General features: G+C 41.5%; 1 protein-coding gene across 1 annotated transcript in view; it reads right to left on the reverse strand.

Annotated features, from left to right (window-relative positions):
- Window positions 1–11,201: 11,201 nt before the first annotated feature.
- GLUD1 (glutamate dehydrogenase 1) overlaps window positions 11,202–22,151 on the reverse strand; it is a 40,308-nt gene continuing 29,358 nt past the window's right edge. Inside the window, exons 7-13 of the mRNA XM_027530888.1 lie at window positions 21,618–21,755; window positions 19,697–19,834; window positions 19,368–19,448; window positions 18,633–18,756; window positions 17,446–17,537; window positions 13,771–13,833; window positions 11,202–12,570 (exon numbers count right to left, since the gene is read on the reverse strand). Of these exons, the coding sequence (XP_027386689.1) occupies window positions 12,451–12,570; window positions 13,771–13,833; window positions 17,446–17,537; window positions 18,633–18,756; window positions 19,368–19,448; window positions 19,697–19,834; window positions 21,618–21,755 (756 nt within the window). The 3' untranslated portion in view covers window positions 11,202–12,450. The remainder of the gene's footprint in view (window positions 12,571–13,770; window positions 13,834–17,445; window positions 17,538–18,632; window positions 18,757–19,367; window positions 19,449–19,696; window positions 19,835–21,617; window positions 21,756–22,151) is intronic.

Consider the following 22,151-nt stretch of genomic DNA (forward strand, 5'->3'; position numbering starts at 1 on the left):
GTCTTTTCAAATGAGTCAGCTCTTCGCATCAGGTGGCCAAAGTATTGGAGTTTCAGCTTCAACATCAGTCCTTCCAATGAACACCCAGGACTGATCTCCTTTAGGATCGACTGGTTGGATCTCCTTGCAGTCCGAGGGACTCTCAAGAGTCTTCTCCAACACCACAGTTCAAAAGAATCAATTCTTCAGCACTCAGCTTTCTTTATAGTCCAACTCTCACATGCATACATGACCACTGGAAAAACCATAGCCGTGACTAGATGGACCTTTGTTGACAAATTAATGTCTCTGCTTTTGCATATGCTATCTAGGTTGATCATAACTTTCCTTCCAAGGAGTAAGCATCTTTTAATTTCATGGCTGCAGTCACCATCTGCAGTGATTTTGGAGCCCAGAAAAATAAAGTCTGACACTCTTTCCACTGTTTCCCTATCTACTTGCCATTAAGTGATGGGACCGGGTGCCATGATCTTTGTTTTCTGAATGTTGAGCTTTAAGCCAACTTTTGCACTCTCCTCTTTCGCTTTCATCAAGAGGCTCTTTAGTTCTTCTTCACTTTCTGCCGTAAGGGTGGTGTCATCTGCGTATCTGAGGTTATTGATATTTTTCCTGGTAATCCTGATTCCAGCTTGTGCTTCTTCCAGCCCAGCATTTCTCATGATGTACTCTGCATTTAAGTTAAATAAGCAGGGTGGCAATATATAGTCTTGACGTACTCCTTTCCCAACTTGGAACCAGTCTGTTGTTCCATGTCCAGTTCTAACTGTTGCTTCCTGACCTGCATACAGGTTTCTCAAGAGGCAGATCAGGTGGTCTGATGTTCCCATCTCTTTCAAAAATTTCCACAGTTTATTGTGATCCACACGGTCAAAGGCTTTGGCATAGTCAGTAAAGCAAAAACAGATGTTTTTCCGGAACTCTCTTGCTTTATCGATGATCCAGCAGATGTTGGCAGTTTCATCTCTGGTTCCTCTGCCTTTTCTAAAACCAGCTTGAACATCTGGAAGTTCATGATTCACGTACTGCTGAAGCCTGGCTTGGAGAATTTTGAGCATTACTTTACTAGCGTGTGAGATGAGTGCAATTGTGTGGTAGTTTGAGCATTCTTTGGCATTGCCTTTCTTTGGGATTGGAATGAAAACTGACTTTTTCCAGTCCTGTGGCCACTGCTGAGTTTCCCAAATTTGCTGCCATATTGAGTGCAGCACTTTCACAGCATCATCTTTCAGGATCTGAAATAGCTCAACTGGAATTGCATCACCTCCATTAGCTTTGTTCATAGTGATGCTTCCTAAGGCCCACTTGACTTCACATTCCAGAATGTCTGGGTCTAGGTGAGTGATCACAGCATTGTGGTTATCTGGGTCATGAAGATCTTTTTTGTATAGTTCTTCTGTGTATTCTTGCCACCTCTTCTTAATATCTTCTGCTTCTGTTAGGTCCATACCATTTATTTTCTTTATCGAGCCCATCTTTGCATGAAATGTTCCCTTGGTATCTCTTAATTTTCTTGAAGAGATCTCTAGTCTTTCCTGTTCTATTGTTTTCCTCTATTTCTTTACATTGATCTCTGAGGAAGGCTTTCTCATCTCTCCTTGCTATTTTGTGGAACTCTCCATTCAGATAGTATATCTTTCCTTTTCTTCTTTGCTTTTCACTTTGCTTCTTTTCACAGCTATTTGTAAGGCCTCCTCAGACAGCCATTTTGCTTTTTTGCATTTCTTTTTCTTGGAGATGGTCTTCATTCCTGTCTCCTGTACAATATCATGAACCTCCATCCATAGTTCATCAGGTACTCTTGTCAATCAGATCTAGTCCCTTAAATCTATTTCTCACTTCCACTGTATAATCATAAGGGATTTGATTTAGGTCATACCTGAATGGTCTAGTGGTTTTCCCTACTTTCTTCAATTTAAGTCTGAATTTGGCAATAAGGAGTTCATGACCTGAGCCACAGTCAGCTCCCAGTCTTGTTTTTGCTGACTTTAGAGCTTCTCCATCTTTGGCTGCAAAGAATATAATCAGTCTGACTTCGGTGTTGGCCATCTGGTGATGTCCATGTGGTGAGTCTTCTCTTGTGTTGTTGGAAGAGGGTGTCTGCTATGACCAGTGTGTTCTCTTGGCAGGACTCTGTTACCCTCTGCCCTGCTTCATTCCGTACTTCAGGGCCAGTTTGCCCGTTACTCCAGGTGTTTCTTGACTTCCTACTTTTGCATTCCAGTTCCCTAAAATGAAAAGGATGTCTTTTTTGGGTGTTAGTTCTAGAAGGTCTTGTAGGTCTTCACAGAACCTTTCAGCTTCTTCAGCATTACTGGTCAGGGCATAGACTTGGATTACCATGATATTGAATGCTTTGCCTTGGAAATGAACAGAGACATTCTGTCGTTTTTGAGATTGCATCCAAGTACTGCATTTCAGACTCTTTTGTTGACCATGATGGCTACTCCATTTCTTCTGAGGGATTCCTGCCCACAGTAGTGTAGATACAATGGTCATCTGAGTTAAATTCACCCATTCCAGTCCATCTTAGTTCGCTGATTCCTAGAATGTTGATGTTCATTCTTGCCTTCTCTTGTTTGACCACTTCCAATTTGCCTTGATTCATGGACCTAACACTCAAGGTTCCTATGCAATATTGCTCTTTACAGCATCAAACCTTGCTTCTATCATCAGTCCCATCCACAACTGGGTGTTGTTTTTGCTTTGGCTCCATCCCTTCATTCTTTCTGAAGTTATTTCTCCACCGATCTCCATTAGCATATTGGGCACCTACTGACCTGGCGAGTTCATCTATTGAATTAGCTTAAAGGAAATTAAGCACTTATATAAATACTCAAATATTAACGACTCTAGCTAAAATGAGTTTTGTGTTCATGTGATCTAGGAAATATTCAGTATTGAATTAATATCTGGTATGAAAGTTTGTGTAAGCTTGTTGGTTTGATTTATATGGGTTTGTGCTTAGAGTCGTCAACATTAAGTATATTACTTTTATTGTACCTAAGTTATTAGAAATCAAAGAAGACCTGTTCTTGCTATAAAGTTTGTCAGCAAGAAAAATAACAAATGACAAAGCTTTTAAGTAAATAAAATAGAGGTATATGAAGTAAAAGTTTTAGGTAAATTCTATAGGAATAATTGGGCTTCCCAGGTGGCACTAGGGGTAAAGAACCCGCCTGCCAAAGCAGGAGACATAAGAGACGTGGGTTCAGTCCCTGGGTTGCAAAGATCCTCTGGCAGAGGGCATGGCAACCCACTCCAGTATTCTTGCCTGGAGAATCCCATGGAAGAGGAGCCAGGTAAGCTACAGTCCATGGCGTCACAAAGAGTCGGACAAGACTGAGGTGCCTTAGCATGCACGCACAGCACATAGGAATAATTATATATGGGGAGTGTCTATCTGAAATAGTTTCTCTAGATTTTTGTTTAACTTGAAACTCAGTTAAATGAAGAGAATTATTGACTATCTGCTACTGCTAAGTCATTTCAGTCGTGTCCGACTCTGTGTGGCCCCATAGACGGCAGCCCACCAGGCTCCCCCGTCCCTGGGATTCTCCAGGCAAGAACACTGGAGTGGGTTGCCATTTCCTTCAAATAGGATAAAATATTAGAACATTAATTGCTGCTGCTGCTGCTAAGTCACTTCAGTCGTGTCCAACTCTGTGTGACCCCATAGACGGCAGCCCACCAGGCTCCGCCGTCCCTGGGATTCTCCAGGCAAGAACACTGGAGTGGGTTGCCATTTCCTTCTCCAGTGCATGAAAGTGAAAAGTGAAAGTGAAGTCACTCAGTTGTGCCTGACCCTCAGCGACCCCATGGACTGCAGCCCTCCAGGCTCCTCCGTCCATGGCATTTTCCAAGCAAGAGTACTGGAGTGGGGTGCCATTGCCTTCTGTGCAAGGCATGTCTAAATTTACCAACTTTTGCCTTCTTAGAAGAGGAAGATAAAGCATAAGTGTGTCAATCAGGAAATGCTGATTTGACAGTTTTAAAATTCCTTCTTGGGTTTTCACTGGAGATTAAGGTTTTGAGGTTAAGAATTGTAAGGAGAGCATTTCAGTATGCAAGATGTAGTGTGTGTGTCTTTAGCAAAGAAGGTATGAGACATGAAAATGTATTTTGTTAAAGGGAAAACTGTGATTTTGTTCTAGAGCTTGTTCTGAATGGAAAAAGTGAGGGACAGATTAATATGCATATAGAAATTGTGTAAGGTTTTTGGAGGCAGAACACTGAAAGTTTTTTGTGTGTGATCGGAATTAGCTAAGATTGAATTTAAGAAAGCAGAGTTTACAGGTAAAGTGGTGCAAAACCTGAATTTGGTTTTCTAAGAGGACAAAGTTTTCTTAAAATATTAAAATGCTTTTGGTAATTGTTTCTTTAAGTGACCTGTATTTGCTACTGAGATCTTTTCTTTTTTTTTAGATCTTTTATCACTGGTTAAAATTTTGATACTTTTGATAAACTTCCCAAATATCAAATTCTAAATGAAGGAAGTTCATTTGAAGCTAGTTAAATTTGAGGTTTTCCTGAGGGTTGTAACATCTTAAATTATTTGTTTTCTTTCCATCTCAGAGGAATATTAAACTAATTAGGCTGGTTTGGTATGTTAAATTACGTGGGAAGCATTGTCAAATAAGGGGTGATAAAAATCCTTGCAGTGTATCATATGTAAATGATGTCCGCAGCAGTACTTTGAACAATTTTTTTTCTCAGAACCCCTTAATAAATAAGCATGGTAATGCTGGGGAAAAAAAAAAACCACATTTACATCATGTGTAAAGATGCTTAACATACATGTTGTAGAAATTATATGGAGCTCCTAAAATTCTGGTGCATGCATGAGTGTGTACTAAGCCGCTTCAGTTGTGTCTGATTCTTTGTGGCACCGTGAACTGTAGCCCGCCAGACTTCTCAGTCCATGGGTTTCTCTAGGCAAGAATACTGGAGTTGGTTGCCAAATCCTCATCCAGGGGATCTTCTTTGAACCCTCATCTCTTACTTCATCTGCACAGTGACTTTTGAGTGACTCTATAGCTATTTTGTGAAGAAGTGGGGAAGAGGGATGAAGTCCTTTGTGCGCAAGCATTTGTGCTGTTACATCCGGGAAAATGGTGGAAATGAGAGTGAGTATATGTTGCTTCAAACCTTAACTCCTCTGGCTGAGCTAGCAGTCCCAGCCATTCTGGCCATTATGCCAATTATATCCAACCCTCTAGCGCCTATCATTCCTATCCAGCCCCAATTTCTGGCACTGGGACTCAAGACCTCCCTTCCTAATAGAGGTCAGTTAGAAAATCCCGTGTTAGGTTTTGGGGCACAAGTACTTGGTCTGGCATCATGTAAGATCTGACAGGGCACTCAGTTTGGGCCAGAAGCCACTCCCAGGGGAAGACAGTTTCCCTTCCCCATTATCTCATAGGGAAAGTGAAAGTGAAGTCGCTCAGTCAGGTCCCACTCTGCAACCTCATGGACTGTAGATTACCAGGCTCCTCTGTCCATGGCATTTTCCAGGCAAGAGTAATTGAGTAGGGTTGCCATTTCCTTCTCCAGGGGATCTTCCCGACCCAGGGATCGAACCCAGGTCTCTGGCACTGCAGGCAGATGCTTTACTGGGAAAGCCACCAGGGAAGCCTAATCTCATAGGGAACCTAAGTGCAAATGATCAGCCCATTGGGTTTCTCAGGGTTGTTTAATTGGAGAGATTGCAACCTTCCTTAACAGGGAGGATTGTCTATACTCAAAGCCCACTTGGAAGTACTCTGAGCTGAACCAAACTGGGACCCCAATGAAGGGAGAATGCCCTTATTAGAAAATGAATGTATCTTGGCAAAACTTTATAAAGAACCAAAGCAAAAAGAGTTTCAAAAAATTCAGCAAAACAAATGAAGACCTCTCTGAATTTTTGGAAAGGACTTGTCAGGTTTATAGATGTCACACTAATGCAGATCCCAAGGCCCCCCAAAACATAGAATGGCAAATTTGATGTTTTTGTAGGGGTGGGGGCAAAGTACCTCAGATATTGTGAGAAAGTTGCAAAGACTAGATATTTGGAATGAACCCTTTTTAATCAGTAGATGTTGCTTTTAAAGTGTTCAACAAGGAACAACAGAAGGAAGAAGATGCAAAGCAAAACCACTGTTTTGTCAGTAAGTCACCACCGGGGCCCCATAGGTGGCTCTATACTAAAACACAGGAAAAACAACGAAAGGAGACAGCCTCTCATTGGTGGAAAGAAAGAAACACTGGTTAATGAGAAGGCTTAGGGGCTCCCTTGGACTTGAGGCGGTATGAGGTGGTAAATAAGTTTAAACAAAAAAAATTTTTTTTTAATTAGTTTAGAAGGAAAAACTGGGGGCTAAAATGTCCTTTCGGGGCTTTGAAAATTCCCAACATACTTTGAAGATTCCCAGCATACTGCTGGGAATGTAGGCCATGCACATGTGTGAGGCCATAGTTCACTAAAGACCTGAGAAGGCCTGAGGGTCAGTTCTCACCTTTACCCCTGAGGATTTGTGCAGGCAGGACGTGAGAACCAAGGCCAACATGTAAATTGGCTGGCTTAGTGTTGAAGGTGAGGCCCAGCATGCAGAGTCTTGGCAAAGATAGGAGACCTACTGATTCTAGGTCCTCGAAGAAATCTCTGTCTAGTCATTAGTGACCACTAAGCTAACTGAGGAGAAATTTCAGTGGCTACACGCAACAAATAAAACTGACTGTTAGAATTAGTTCAGAACGGTCACTAAACACTCAACAACAGCAAGTCTTGGGGGAGGAGTGTGAAATCTGATTTTCAGAGTTCCCAGTTTATATTACTTAACATGTCTAGTTTTCAGCAAAAACAAAACAAAGATATGCAAGGAAAGAAATTATGATCGACTTAAAGTGTGTGTGCAGGATGGAAACTGTGCCTAAAGATGCCCAGAAAATGGACTTACTACACAAAGACTTCAACTATTTTAAACATGTTTGAAGAGCTAAAAGAAATATCTAAAGAACTAAAGGAAGGTATGAGATCAATATTAACTAGAGAATACAAATAGTTAGAAATTATAAAAAAGGAATGAAATTAAATAAAAATGAGAATTTATTACCAAATTCAAGGCCATGAAGGTTTATCAATATGGTTTGTTCTTATAGCGTTACAGTTTCATCTCTTATACTTAGGTCTTTGATCCGTTTTGAGTTAATTTTTATACACGGAGTGAGGAAGAAGTCATACTTTGTTCCTTTGCATGTGGATATACAGTTGTCCTAATGCCTTTTGTTGAAGAGTCTATTCTTTTTTCATAGGATGGTGTTATGTGTTGAATTGAGTCCGCCTGCAAAAGATATGTCTGAGTCCTAATCTCCAGTACCTGAGAATGTAACCTTATCTGGAAACAGTCATTGCAGATGTAACTAGTTAAGATGAGGTCATAATGGAGTAAGGTGGACACTTAGTCCAGTATAACTGGTGTCCCTATAAGAACACACACACAGAGGGACCTTGGCCACATGGCAACAGAAGCAGAGATTGGAGTGATACAGCTGCAAGCCAAAGAGTGCCACGGCTTGATGGCCACCACTAAAAGCTAGAGAAAGGTAAGGAGTTCTTCCCTTTGGGCTTCAGGGAAAGCATGGTCCTGCTGACACCTCAATTTATTGCAGCCTAAACTACAAGACAATAAAATTCCATGTGTTTTTTTTTAAAAATGTTTGTTTAGCTATGTATTTTTGGCTGTGTTGGGTCTTAGTCACAGTGGTACGGGCTTTGCTAGCTGTGGCATGTGGCTCAGTAGTTGTGGCCCAGACTTAGTCCCCAGCCAAGGATCAAACCCACGTCCCCTGCTTTGGAAGGTGGATTCTTAACCACTGGACCACCGGGGAAGTCCCAAAAGTTCTGTGGTTTTAAGCCGTCCAATTTGTGGTACTTTAAGGCAGCCTTGGGGAACTAATACAAATGATGTTGGCACTAATGTTAAAAAAAAATCAGTTAACCACAGAAGCTTCTGGACTCTAAGTTCTATTCCATTGGTCTGTAAGGCTTTCACCTCCTTGGTTAAATTTATTTCCTCCCAGACATTTTATTCATCTGGATACTATTGTAAGTGAAATTGTTTTCTTAATTTCCTTTACAGATTGCTCTTTGCTGATGCACAGGAAAACTGATTTTTGAGTGTTGGTCTTGTGCCCTGCAACTTTGCTTAGTTTGTGTATTAGTTCCAGTAGAGAGAGAGAGAGAGAGAGTGAGTGTGTGTGTGAGTGTGAGTGTGTGTGTTCTAGAGAGAGTGTGTGTGTTCTATGGGATTTTCTGTATATAGAATCATGTCATCTGTAAACAGTTTATCTTGTTTTCCAATTCAGATGGCTTTTTTTTTTGCCTAATTGCTCTGGCTGGGACTTCCAGTATAATGTAGAATAACAGGGTGAAAGCAAGAACATTGTTCTTCAGGGAAAGCTTTCTGTTTTTCACTGATGAGTATAATATTAGCTGTGGGGTTTTCATAACTGTTGCTTATGTTTAGACACGGTCTTGGATTTTGTCAAGTGCTTTTTCCACAGCGATTGATATTATGTGTCCCCTCTCCCCTTTGTTCAGTTAATGGGGTTTATTAGATTGATTTCTTCATGTTTATACAGTGAAAACTTTTATATTTAGAATTAGCCAGTTGGACTCATTTTAGACGATCCCAGTTTTGTTTGCAACATCCAAAGTATTGTAGTCAGGAGCCGGTTAAACATATGCCTTCATCAGGTCTGATCAGGGTGTTGACCTTAGCCATGTGAACATCACAGTGCTTTTTCACAGCATGTTTAATCCAGTGCTTGTTGGCCTTGACATCCACAGTGAATACCAGTGTTATGTTTCCTTCGTGGCTGACTCTGGGGACGGGGAGCTTGATGATGGCATAGCGGTCAGACTTGTTTCTGTTACAGGTGCTCTTCTAGGGTTATTCAGGCTGCCTCCTGAGTCAGTGTTTTGGGCTGTCAGAATGTGTGTGATGTCCGGATCTCCTTTTTTTTTGTGGCTGTGGATGCCTTTGAACACTGCTTTGTTGGCTTTTCAAAGCCTTTACTGTAGCTTTGGCTTTGAGAGGTGCAGCAGTTTCTTTCTCCACCTTTGGCGCCATCTTCATTCATAAAAAAGATTTCAGATTGATTTCTTATGTTGATCCATCCTTGCATTCCTGGGATAAATCCTACATGATCATGATGTAGGTATGATGTATGTATTTTTGTGCTCTTGGATATTCAGAAAGTTTCTGAATACTATTGTGTTTTTGTTACTAAGGGGTATTTTTTTAAATTGAGGAATTGGCTTATAGTGCCGTGTTAGTTTCTGGTATGCAGCAAAGTGGTTCAGTTACACATATGCCTTTTCATTATGGTTTATTATAGGATAATGAATATAGTTCCATGTTAATACAGTAGGGCCTTGATTATCCATCCTATATACTCAATCACATATGCTAATCCGAAACTCCCAGTCCTTCCCTCCCCTACTTCCCTCTCCCTTGGCAACCACAAATCTGTTCTCTGAGTCTTCCTGTTTGGTAGGTATGTACATTTGTCATATTCTAGATTCCACATGTAAGTGATATGGTATTTGTCTTCTCCTGATTTACTTCACTTACTGTGGTAGTTTCAAGGCTCACCATGTTGCTACAAATGGCATTATTTCACTCTTCCGTGTGGCTGAGTATGTTTCCAGTATACGCACCACGGCTTCTTTATCCGTTCATGCCAGTGGCCACTGTGGTTGTCTCCACGTCCTGGCTATTCTGTTATGCTGCTATGAACGTAGGGATCCATGTACCGTTTGGAACTAGAGATTTGTCTGGACACATGCCCTAGACACAGATTTCTGGATGGTATGGTACCTCGTTTTTTTTTAAGTAACTTCCACACTGTTTTCTATAATGTCTACACAATTTATAATCCCACTAACAGTGTAAGATGGTTTCCTTTTCTCAACATACTCTCCAACATTTATTATTTGTAGACTTTTAAATGATGGCAGTTCTGACTCATGTTACAGGACACTGAATATTGTTTATATATATAATCTCTCCCATATACTGTTTGGTTGCCACGCTGTGTCTGGCTTTTTTGCACCCCATGGACTGTAGCCCACCGGGTTTCTCTGTCCATGGGATTTTCCTGGTGACAATACTGGAGTGGGCTTTCATTGCCTTCTGCAGGGGAGCTTCCTGACCCAGGAACTGAACCTGTGTCTCCTGCATCGCAGCTGATTCTCACTGCGTGGCACCGAGCCACCAGGGAAGCCCCGGCGCACACACACACACACACACACACACACACGCACACACACACAGGATACTGGTGTGTAATCTTCTCTGCCTGGCTTTGGTATAAGGATAATACTAACCTCATAGGTGTCAGGGCTTCCCTGGTGGCTCAGCGGTAAACAATCTGCCTGCAATGCTGGAGGCGCAGCATGACTATATAAACACTCCCAAAACGTCAGCCAAAGACCACACTAGGATTCATCATCCCACTTTCACATGACCTAAACTCTACTCACCCACTCGGTATTGTTCCAAATATTACGGAGCTTGTTTTCACATCTCTCCCTGCCGCCCCCACTCCTATTTTAATGTTCCATTTAGAATGCAAATAGACATCACTGTGCTTGGGAAGGGCTTGCCATGACCACAGTGCCATGGGCTTCTCTACTCCTTGACCAGATGCTCAGAACCATGGAGAGACAGACTCAGTACAAAACAGACACCAAGTTCAGCTGAAAGTTATGTTCCAGATTTGCCAGCTATATAAGCTGGTGGAATCAGGTCTAGAATCCAGTTGTTGATTATGGATACTATGATTACTATGAATCATATGAATACTATGATTATTAGCATTCTGTCTTGTTATATCCTGTGACTAAATTATTAAAAACAAAACCATAATCAACAAAACCTCCCTTTGTTAAAAAGTACTTATATATAAAAAAAGGTATATAAATTATGTTGGTACATCAGTTTTAAGCACTAGAACCTCTTCCCTGAGAACAGCCATTGATCTTGTTTCATAGACTAAAACAGAAAAGAATCCAAGGATCAAATTTGGGCTGCTCAATATAATCCAAAGATACGTTATGTATGTGTTTGTTTCAAAAATTTCAGAAACCCAATTAGTTTTATCATCTACTGAAAAAGGCAAACATATCAAATACAAAAACACAGAAAAGAAACATAAGCTTTGGAAAAGGTAGTCTTTTTAATAACTGTTGTATCACCAGGTTAAGTCATGCAGTTACAAAGTAGTTAGAAATTTCTAAAAGGATATTATTGTTTAAAAAAAAAAGAAAAGCTCATTCTTACATAAATACTCTCTAGTACTTCATTGGGACACTACTGTTCAAAGGCCCTGGCCAAACAACTCCCAACAAAACACACCCCAAGTTGCTTCCAGCCGACTGGGGCGGAAGCCGTGCACAGAGATGAGGCCTCCAAACGAGGACACAAAGTCAGGGCGAGTTGGGGCCATTGGCAATGCTCAGGGCTGCCAGCCAGACTCCGAAGAGGGAGCCCAAGCAGTTTTTTCTGGGACACTCTACTTGAATTATCGTTCAATTAGTCAATGCAACAGATCTTCAAAAGAGAACAATTAATTAACATGATAAGGAGGTTACTACATTCTTTGGACTATATATCATAATTGTGGTTAGTAAATTCGACAGCCTTAACAAAAATAGCCTCCATCATTTGCAGGTATGAAGATAACTTAATTCTCTACTGGGCTTTTTATTTTTGCTGGATGACAGTATGCAATTGACAAGCTATAAATGATACTGTTTTATGTTATAAAAATACTAGCTTTTTTCATTTATTATGTTTATAGGCATTCACTGCTTGAGTCAAGGTTAGGCTTGTTAAATGATTAAAGGCAATTTTCTTACAGCAGCATGTACTTTTTCTAAAATAAAATACATAAAGAGAAACAGTTTTGTTTTTGTTTGTAACCTGTAAGATCGAGTTATTTTGCTGATGTAAAATACCAATAACTCACTTGAGAACCATGCTACCTCCTGAAAATGCCACGTACCTGCTTCTTACATGTGTCAAAGCTCCTGGCAGACGTGTTCAGAGCCGAAGCGGCAAGTGACCGACTGGTCTTGGCCGGCAGGTGCCTTCCCAGGGCCACAGCCGACTGTGCCGAGGAGCAGCCATGGAGAAAGGCAGCACAGGCAGGCGGAAGAAACTGTATTTAAAGGCAAAATGCCCAAACGACTCTCTGGAATAGCTAATTTCTACGATCACCTATTAGCTTATACATGATCCCCTAACCTTAATTTTCTTAAGGGGCTGATTTGGATTGACTTGTTGCAAATGGTGTCCATTATCTGTTAAGTCATGAGAGAGAGATTTCCGTGGTTACATGTAAACTCGTGATAGGTCTGCAGATGAAGAGGTGAAAGGGCAGTGAGGAAGTCAGCCACAGCCTGGTCTATGTGAAGGTCACGCCAGCCTCGTTGTACACCCTGAAGACCTTCTCGATGGCGTTGACGTAGGCGGCCGTTCTCAGGTCCAGCCCCAGGTTATACTTCATGGCCGTGCGCATGATTTGCTGAGGTGAAGGGGAAAGCGCAGTGGTTATCAGCCCGACTCAAGCAGCCAGTCTATGAACACAGGCGCGTAGGAGCCTGGTACGTCACCCGGTACCACTTTAGGACCGGATTTGTACAGCCAAAGAGAAACTACTTAGGCAGAGGAACAACTTCTAGGTGGGAACGATTAATTCTCTGGAATTAATACAAACTACTGTTTAGGCAACAAGAAGGTGCTACTCTACTCTTCAGAATTTAAGATGCGAGCTATCTCTAGGCCCCTTAGACATCTAGTAATCTGAAGTAAGTATGATATACACTAATAATTAAATGAACTAAGGATGGGGTGATGGAAATGTTCTGGGGTTAGTGGTAGTGGCTACATAGCTTTGTGAACATACTTAAAGGCTTTTTGTTATGTATTTTAAAAGGGTGAATTTACGGTACGCTGCTGCTGCTGCTAAGTCACTTCAGTCGTGTCTGACTCTGTACGACCTCATAGACGGCAGCCCATTAGGCTCCCTTGTCCCTGGGATTCTCCAGGCAAGAACACTGGAGTGGGTTGCCATTTCCTTCTCCAATGCATGAAAGTGAAAAGTCAAAGTGAAGTCGCTCAGTTGTGTCCGACTCTTAGCGACCCCATGGACTGCAGCCCACCAGGCTCCTCCATTCATGGGATTTTCCAGGCAAGAGTGCTGGAGTGGGGTGCCATTGCCTTCTCCTACAGTATGCTAGTTATCTAAAAAAAATTAACGGCAAACACCATGATTAACATCTGCTCTGCTATTTCAACTTAATGCCAAGTGGATAGAATCTGAACTTGAGAAGAAATTAAGAAAACTGGACTCAAACTGTGCTTCAAAGGCTTTGAAATAATGATCAAGTTGTCAAGAAAACTTTCACATATACCAAATTCTATGCAGTAAGGTAGCTTCCTATAGCTATAACAGAGTAATGTGCACTGAGCTGCAATCCAGTTTGGCTGACTAAGCTAAACATCACTCCTCCTAACTTGGCATTAATTATTTCAAAGTCTGGAAAACATATTGAGGACCCTGGAAACAACACTCATCATTTAAGAATGAAAAAGCACACATTCTGGAACATTTAAACAGACTGATATTTTCTGTCACTGCACACACAATCGGGCGGCTGAGGAGACACGGCTGAGCTGCACTTCATGTAACCAGCAGAAACACTAACAGCATCTGCATACGTACCCTGGCAGAGCGCTCCATGGTGTAAGCTAAACCAGAGTGCACGATGTCTTTCTCAGAGGCACCCTGTTAGGAAAAAGAATAGTTTAACCAAAACCATACAAAGACATGCTTCACCTGTCAGAGAACAATGGATTCTTAAGTCAATATACAGTGAGATAGAATTGTTTTCTTTCAGGCAAGATATACTTCTGAACTTTATCCAATTAATATGTGTTCACTCAGGAAGGTACATTTGTATAACATTTGTATCAATTAAGAAACATGGGTTAAACCTTATTCCAAACTTGTTCTACCAAATTAGGAAACACTCGCTTTACAAGTGAACACTGCTATGCCTTTCACTCATTCACTCAAATGCTGCGTATGTACTATGTGCTAGGAACTCTTCGAGGTACTGAGGACACAGCAGGAAACAGAACAACGAAAATTCTCTCCTCTCATAGTTTAGATTCTAGTGGGGGAAACAGCACACACACTTAAAAACCATGCCGCTAAGATCATCAGAATTTTGGATTCAGACTAAGAATGGCTCAGGGCCTGAGGGCTTCCACTGTTAACAGGGCAGAGTGATGACAGGGATCAGCAGAAGGGCTGGCGGGTGAGGCAGGGAGAAACCCAGGAGGATGCGGCACCCTGGGAGTTAAGACGTATTCCACGGGAAGTGATCACCTGTGACCAGCGGAGGAAGATGAGAACTGGAAAACGACAATATGGCAAATGACAATCTGGCAATGCTGCCAAACTGGTTACCTGGACAAGAGCAGTTTTGGTGGCGTGCTGGGCAGAACAGGAGGTACGGATGCAGAAGAACTGAGAACAGTATATGCACCTTTTACGGAGGTATGCTGTATTAGCAGCGGTCCCCTACTTTTTTGGCACCGGGGACATGTTTTGGGGAAGACAGTCTTCCCACGGACTGGGGAGGAAGGACGGTTTTGGGGTGACTCAAGCACATTTATTGTGCACTTTATTTCTATTATTATCACACTGTGATATATAACGAAGTATACAGCTCACCATCACTCCCCACTCGCTGACAGGGTTCTGGTATGAGCTCCAAGCAACTGACTTACACTGTCCCTGTGCAGGCAGATCTGCTGATGATCTGTATCTGCAGCCGCTCCACGGTGCCAGCACCACGGCTCCAGCTCCACCTTGGGTCACCAGGCACTAAATGCTTGTGAGCCTGTGCCAGTCACAGTAGGGTTTGTGCTCCTAGGAGAATACCATGCCATCGCTGACCTGATAGGAGGCGGGGCTCAGGTGGTACTGCCAGCAGTGGGGAGTGGCTATAACTACAGACGAAGCTTCACCCATTTGCCTGCTGCTCGCCTCCCGCTGTGCAGCTGGTTCCTAATAGGCCACAGACGGTACCCAGGGGCTGGAGGCCCTTGCTATACAGGAAATAAAAATGACAAGACCTGGAAGGGCAAGTGTGATTGAAAGATTTATATTTTCTTAAGACAGCATTTGTTACATTCATAGGAATGACTGACGAGGGAAAATTGATGATGCAAAAGAGGCAAAGGTCTGCTGGGAATTGAAAACCTTTGAGAAATTGAAAACAGGCCATCCAGTTGCCCAGAACAAGATGCAGGCTGAGATGGAAGCACAAAGAGTTGCTCTAGAATAATAACAGGGTACAGATACCAGAAGCTGCAAGTTCCCTGATGCTTCGCTTTGCTGTGAACAGATACCAGGGCATGAACTGGAGTGCAGGGGAGGAAAAAAGGAGAAAATATGATATCATCACCAGGAAAATGAGAAGATGAGTGGAACAGGGAAAAGTAACTTAATTGCTGGGGAACTGAGAGCCTACTTGAAGTTAGAGTTTGAAGAGTCAGTGGGGCCTCCTGCTACAGGGAAGGAATGAAGGAGGCAGAGCACGGAATTTCATCAGGTTCTGGTGTTAACAAGAGGGTGTGATGAAGCAAAACAAGACCAGGGAGTGACTGTAATGATGGTGAATGGAATTTAAGTGAAGAAGGCAATGGCACCCCACTCCTGTACTCTTGCCTAGAAAATCCCATCAACGGAGGAGCCTGGTGGGCAGGGGTCGCGAAGAGTCGGACAAGACTGAGCGACTTCACTTTCACTCTTCACTTTCATGCACTGGAGAAGGAAATGGCAACCCACTCCAGTGTTCTTGCCTGGAGAATCCCAGGGACAGGGAAGCCTGGTGGGCTGCTGTCTATGGGGTCGCACAGAGTCGGACACGACTGACGTGACTTAGCAGCAGCAGCAGGGGTAATGGGGACAGTGAAAATATGATCAAGTCAGTGACACAGGTCCTGGCAGGGCCAGATCATGGCTGGGGAGGGGAGACTAGAGGAAGGGAGGTGGGGGCAAAAACTTGTTTTTCAGCTAAAACTTATTACAAAACTCCTGTAATAAATAAGTCAATAAGAGATGAGAAACAGCCTTAAAATCAAGAATTGGAAGCACTGAAAGCATTTGAAAGTTGCTGATACACTGATACACTGGCCGCTATGTGCGGGCCATGTGCTAGGATGTGGGGCGACCACGGGAGGAGCAAGAAGCCCACCTTACGGCTGCTGCAGCGGCGGGGCCTGGGGACGCACGTAACTTCCCTGCGATGGAAGGACAGATGAAATGCTGGCACACAGAGGGAACTTCCAGGGGACAGAGATGTGACGATACTCAAGCAGGGAGCAGGTCTGGGTATTCCAAAAGGAGGGACCAAAACCAGGGATGCATAGTTGTGGAAAAGCGGAAGGTTCTTGGAAGAGAACACTGAGTATCCAGAGTGCAAAGAGCGTATTTTCTCGTTCAAAACAAAGCCCTTGACATTTCCTCATGTTGTAACAGTCTTAAATTATATTTTCTATGATGGACTATTTCATAAGATATATCACTTAGCCATTTTATGGCCCTCCCACCCCCCACCAGAATGTTAAATCAAACCTAATTTTGAAAATGACTACACACACAGTTCAGTGACATTATGCACAGAATTATTCCTCTCCTTTAGAACTGTTTTTGTAGGATTAATTCCCAGAAGGGATGTTATTATAGTGTCGAAGAGGAGCAACACTTGAATAACATTTTTGCACTGTCAGCAGAATGAAGGTACAACTGCTTCACCACAGACATGGTGAGTATAAGATCCATTGTTTAAGCTAGTTTAATACGTTAAAGGATCCTTATTTTAATTTGTATTTCTTTAACAATGAGGTTAAACATTTCTTCTAAGCCTATTTCCTGTGATTTTTTTCATGATGTATGCCATTTACTGGTAAAGAGATTCTCTTTATGATGTGTATTAATATAATCTATTGAAAGCTAATTAACATCAAATATCCTTTCTCATCTGTTTTCTTAATGTGTCCATATTGCAATTGCAATCTTTATATAAGTCAATCTAATGTTTACTTTTCAGTTCTATTTCTCTAAAGCTTGAGAGTCAACATACACAATAATTCTTCACAATCATGTTAGAATCACTTGCTGAGTCATCTGTATTGTAGAAGTATCAAAAGCAGTAGAACCATGAATTATTTCATGCTAAGATACTCCATTTTTAGAACATAATAAAAAGGGAAGCCATATAGTGGTCATGTTGGTCACCACCCCTTAAGCCCATTTAATCTATCCGGCCTAATCTGAAGAAGAGAGCCGGCCGTGCATGGAAAATGCCGTCACGAGCACACTCACCGATATCCTGTCTTGGAACTCTGCTGTGGGTACGATGGGAATAGTTCCACCATGTTTTCCAAATTTCCTTTCCAAACTCTCTTGAACAGACACTATAAAAAGCCGAGAAATGAAGATAAAACGCTAGTAGGAAAAAACAAATGAAATACAACCCAAAGTAGCCCAAACTATATTCACAATCCTAAACTGAATAGTTTTAGAAACCTTCAACGCTAATGACATAAAAGGGTTACTCATTTAAAACTGAGCTAAAACGATAAAGCACTTTGCCAAATTCCTATGTAAGTGTGAATTTAGGTCACCGGTCTGTTTCCGTAACACCCATTACCAGGGTTTTTCCTTGGCTCTTTTAAAAAGAAAAAGGAATGGAAATTGATGGAAAACTTCACCCAGATTCTCAGTGGGCTCAGTAAAGCTCAGCTGGAGGTCTTGGTCTTATTTTAGCTTGAGGAAAATACCAGTGTTAACTCTGAAGCCTACTCTAGTCAAAGACTAAAAGCATTCTTATCAAAAGATGCAAAAAATTCTTGACACTAGATAGGTCTTTACCAAGAGCAATCTGAGAAAGCAATGGATGATTATCAACAGGGTTTAAAATGATACTCTTTATATACTACTAACTTACAGATCATGTTCTGGGAACACTTGCAGAATAAACACTGGAATATAAATACATTCTAGAGAGTTCATATATTGAACACCTCTAAAGAAATTGTATATTTTTGGTCTAAGACTCATGAGACAGAATGGTTTCCTACTCTGAGATTAAATAAGAAGTGGGGGAGGGAGGTTCCAGAGGGAGGGGACTCATGTATACCCATGGCTGATTCATGTTGATGTATGGCAGAGACCAACACAATATTGTAAAGCAATTATCCTCCGGTTTAAAAAAAAATTTTAAAAACTAAAAGAAAAAAACATCTAATTATGTAACTATTACTCACTTAATACCACTATCTCATTATTGGTTAATAGAAAAATAACAGAATTCTATATCACCAAAACTACCATTTAATAGAAAAACCTGTAATTACTTTTTAAAACTCAGATACATATCAGAATTATCTTGGAATTTTTTTGGGGAAAAACAAAAAAGGAAATTAGTCCTTTTATTAAACACAGGCTTTCCCCAACCTTTAAGGTGGCCCAAAAGCTTACTCTTAGAGAACACAATAATCAGAACTCACTAAGCAAGTGGTAGTTAGAATCCCTTTCATATTTGAAGGTCAAACGACCGTAGCTGACATGATTTAGATTCTTCAGCCACTCAAAGTAAGACACTGTCACTCCTCCAGCATTCAGGTAGAGATCCTATATACAAAAAAATGAGATGATGGTTGTAGTAAAAGCTTACAGTGAACATAAGAGCTCAATGTGAAAGCAGATTAAATTTCAAAACTTCCCATATATATCTTAGAGGCAGAAATTTTACACTTAAGAAATTCAGTTTAGCTGAAATTTTTAAAGTGCTTGCAGCAAAAGGAGTTCTTCAAAATGCATCACAAGTCAACACTAACTTCTAATGACCTTTTGCTACAGACCCCATGCTTAACCACTGAAAAACTTAAGCACATGTTACTCATATTAGCTTTCTGAGTAAAAGGAGCGAGGAACATTTGCAAGTTACAGTAGTATTTCTAGCACATTTCACATTTATATAACTGGATTTAAGAAGTCTAAATACATACTCAAGAAAGAGCCTGAAGTTGAAAGAAAATGTTCAGGTCCAAGTGAACTGTCTTTTTTTTTTTTCGACAGGCTTATTATATTAACCACACTTCCACTTTATTTTCTTAAAAGCAAAATAAAGATGAAAAATTCACTAAGGCTTGGGAAACTAACAATCCTCTCCTCACAATTCCTTGCAAAAAACAATTATGACTCTGAGTACATATAAAATCTGGCAAACATAGTTTACTTACTGGAATAACCATAATGTTCCTCTCTAGGAAAATCTTATCAGCTTCTGGAGTTGTCGGTCCGTTGGCACCTTCAGCAATGATCTGCAAGAAAGTTAGAAACATAGAGAAATGCTGATAACACTGTGAAATCACCTCCAGCTGAGCCTCAGAGATGTGTGCACGGGAGAGGGCTGGGAGAGACAAAAAATTCCCCTTTAAACTGCATGCTGGGGAACTATATGTGAATTATATCCCAGTAAAGCTTTCTTTTTTTTTTAAAGAAGAAACCTATTAGAGCTTTTCTATGACCTTCAATCCCATTAGTAAGGCGGAACCCATCGTCATGTCACCTTGGCTTTGACTCTTGGTGCATTGGACTTGGTCAGCTGCTTCTCGCTGGCAGCAGGGATTAGTATGTCACAGTCAACCTCCAAGATGCTCCCTTCATAGATCTTTGCTTTGGGAAAGCCCAGGATTGTTCCATGTTGCTATTATTGATTAAAAATCAGAATTAATGGTTGCGACAGAGTTTAAATGTTTATGTTCAGTGCCTATGATATGAAGTCTCATAAGCAAACAAAGTGAAAAGACAGCGCACAGAAGGGAGAAAATATTTGCAAATGAAGAGACCAACAGGGATTAATCTCCAAAATATACTCATGCAGCTCATTAAAAAAACAAACGAATGAATGGAAGACCTGAATAGATATTTCTCCAAAGAAGACATACAGATGGCCAAGAGGCACATGAAAAGATGCTCAGCATCACTAATTATTAGAAAACGCAAATCAAAACTACAACGAAGGAAAAAAAAAAAACTACAACGAAGGGCTTCCCTGGAGGTTCAGTGGTTAAGAATCCACCTTGCAGTGCAGGGGACACCAGTTTGATCCCTGATCCGGGAACAATCCACATGCCTTGGGGCAACTAAGTCTGTGCGCTTCAACTACTGGGCCTGCGCCCCAGAGCCCAGGAGCGGCAGCTACTGAAGCCCTCGTGCCCTACAGCCTGTGAAGTCCCCGCATGGCGCCTAGAGAGTAGCCTCCTCTCACTGCAACTGAAGCACAGCAATCAAAATACAGCACAGCCAATAAAGAAAGAAAAATACTAAAAACAAAACAACTGTACAATGAGCTAGCACCTTACAGGGTCAGAATGGCCATCAACAAGAAATCTGCAAACAATGCTGGACAGGCTGCGGAGAAAAGGGAGCCCACCTACACCGCTGGTGGGAATGTGAATTTGGCATAGCCAGTATGAAGCGTAGTATGGAGGTACCTACAAATAGAGCTACAGTATGATTCAGCCATCCCCTCCTGGGCATGTATCTGGAGAAAACTATAATTCAAAAAGATAGATGTAAGTAGCCAGGGCAGAGAAACAACCTAAATGTCCCCTGGCAGAGGAATGGATGGAGAAGATGGTGCACATATACAATGGGATATCACTCAGCCATAAAGAGCAGGAAACAACGCCATCGGCAGCGACATGAGCGGACCTAGAGACTGTCCTACTGAAGAAAGGCAGACAGAGACAAACACACGATACTGCTCGTGTGTGCAGTCTAAAAAGGGCATAAATGAACGCATCTACAAAACAGGAATAGAGTCCCTACTGAGTGAAGAAAGGCAGACAGGGAGACACATACATGATATGCTTGTGTGCAATCTAAAAAGGGCATAAATGAACGCATCTACAAAACACGAATCGAGTCCCTACTGAGTGAAGAAAGGCAGACAGGGAGACACATACATGATATGCTTGTGTGCAATCTAAAAAGGGCATAAATGAACGCATCTACAAAACAGGAATAGAGTCCCTACTGAGTGAAGAAAGGCAGACAGGGAGACACATACATGATATGCTTGTGTGCAATCTAAAAAGGGCATAAATGAACGCATCTACAAAACAGGAACAGAGTCACAGATGAAGAAGATAAACTTACGGTCACCGAGGGGGAAAGTGGGGGAGGGAAAAATCGAGAGATTGGGACTGACAGACCAGTACATATAAAACTAGATGACCAGGAAGAACCTACTGTGTGGCACAGGGAACTCTACTCAGTGCCCTGTAAATGACCCACGTGGGACGGAACCCACAAGTGGATGTATGTACACCTGATTCACTTCGCTGTACAGCAGAAACTAGTGCAACATTGTAATCCCAATAAAAATTAATCTAAAAAAAGCAATGGAAACAGATTTCAACAATGCTTATTTCAACTTTATAACATCCAGGTGGTCAAACTCCTCAGATATTAGAACAACATACCAATTTGAAGTCTTCCAGTTCCTTTGGGTCAATACCATCTGGATTCCATATGCTGCCATCAGACTCACCAACAGCAACACATTTAGCACCAAAACGATGTAAATATCTCATAGAGTGCAGGCCCACATTACCAAATCCCTGTGAAGAACAGTTGTACATGAAACAAAAATCAAAGTCCTAGCACAGATGGTTAAGTCTTATTCTGACCAATACACATGCTATTAGTTTAGAAGTAATTCTCAAAATCCTTTTGACAAAAGAAACCATGTCTCTCTTCAATAATAAATTTCTGTGTTTTGGAATTCAGAACTCAACCCTTTGTAATTTGTGCTAGTGAGTCCTGAAGACGTTCAGTTACGAGCAGCTTGCTGACTTATAAAGAAATGGCTACTACGTAGGACTTCAGTCCCTGATGGCCAGATATCCTATGGTCATGAAAAGATAAGTCACTAACTGGGAGGAATATGAGTCTTATTTTAAAGTAGAGTTCAACTTAATTTCGATTCTTCTAAGCAAACTAATCAAACATCGAGC

This window comes from Bos indicus x Bos taurus, chromosome 28, assembly GCF_003369695.1.
Source record: "Bos indicus x Bos taurus breed Angus x Brahman F1 hybrid chromosome 28, Bos_hybrid_MaternalHap_v2.0, whole genome shotgun sequence".
NCBI lineage: Eukaryota > Metazoa > Chordata > Mammalia > Artiodactyla > Bovidae > Bos > Bos indicus x Bos taurus.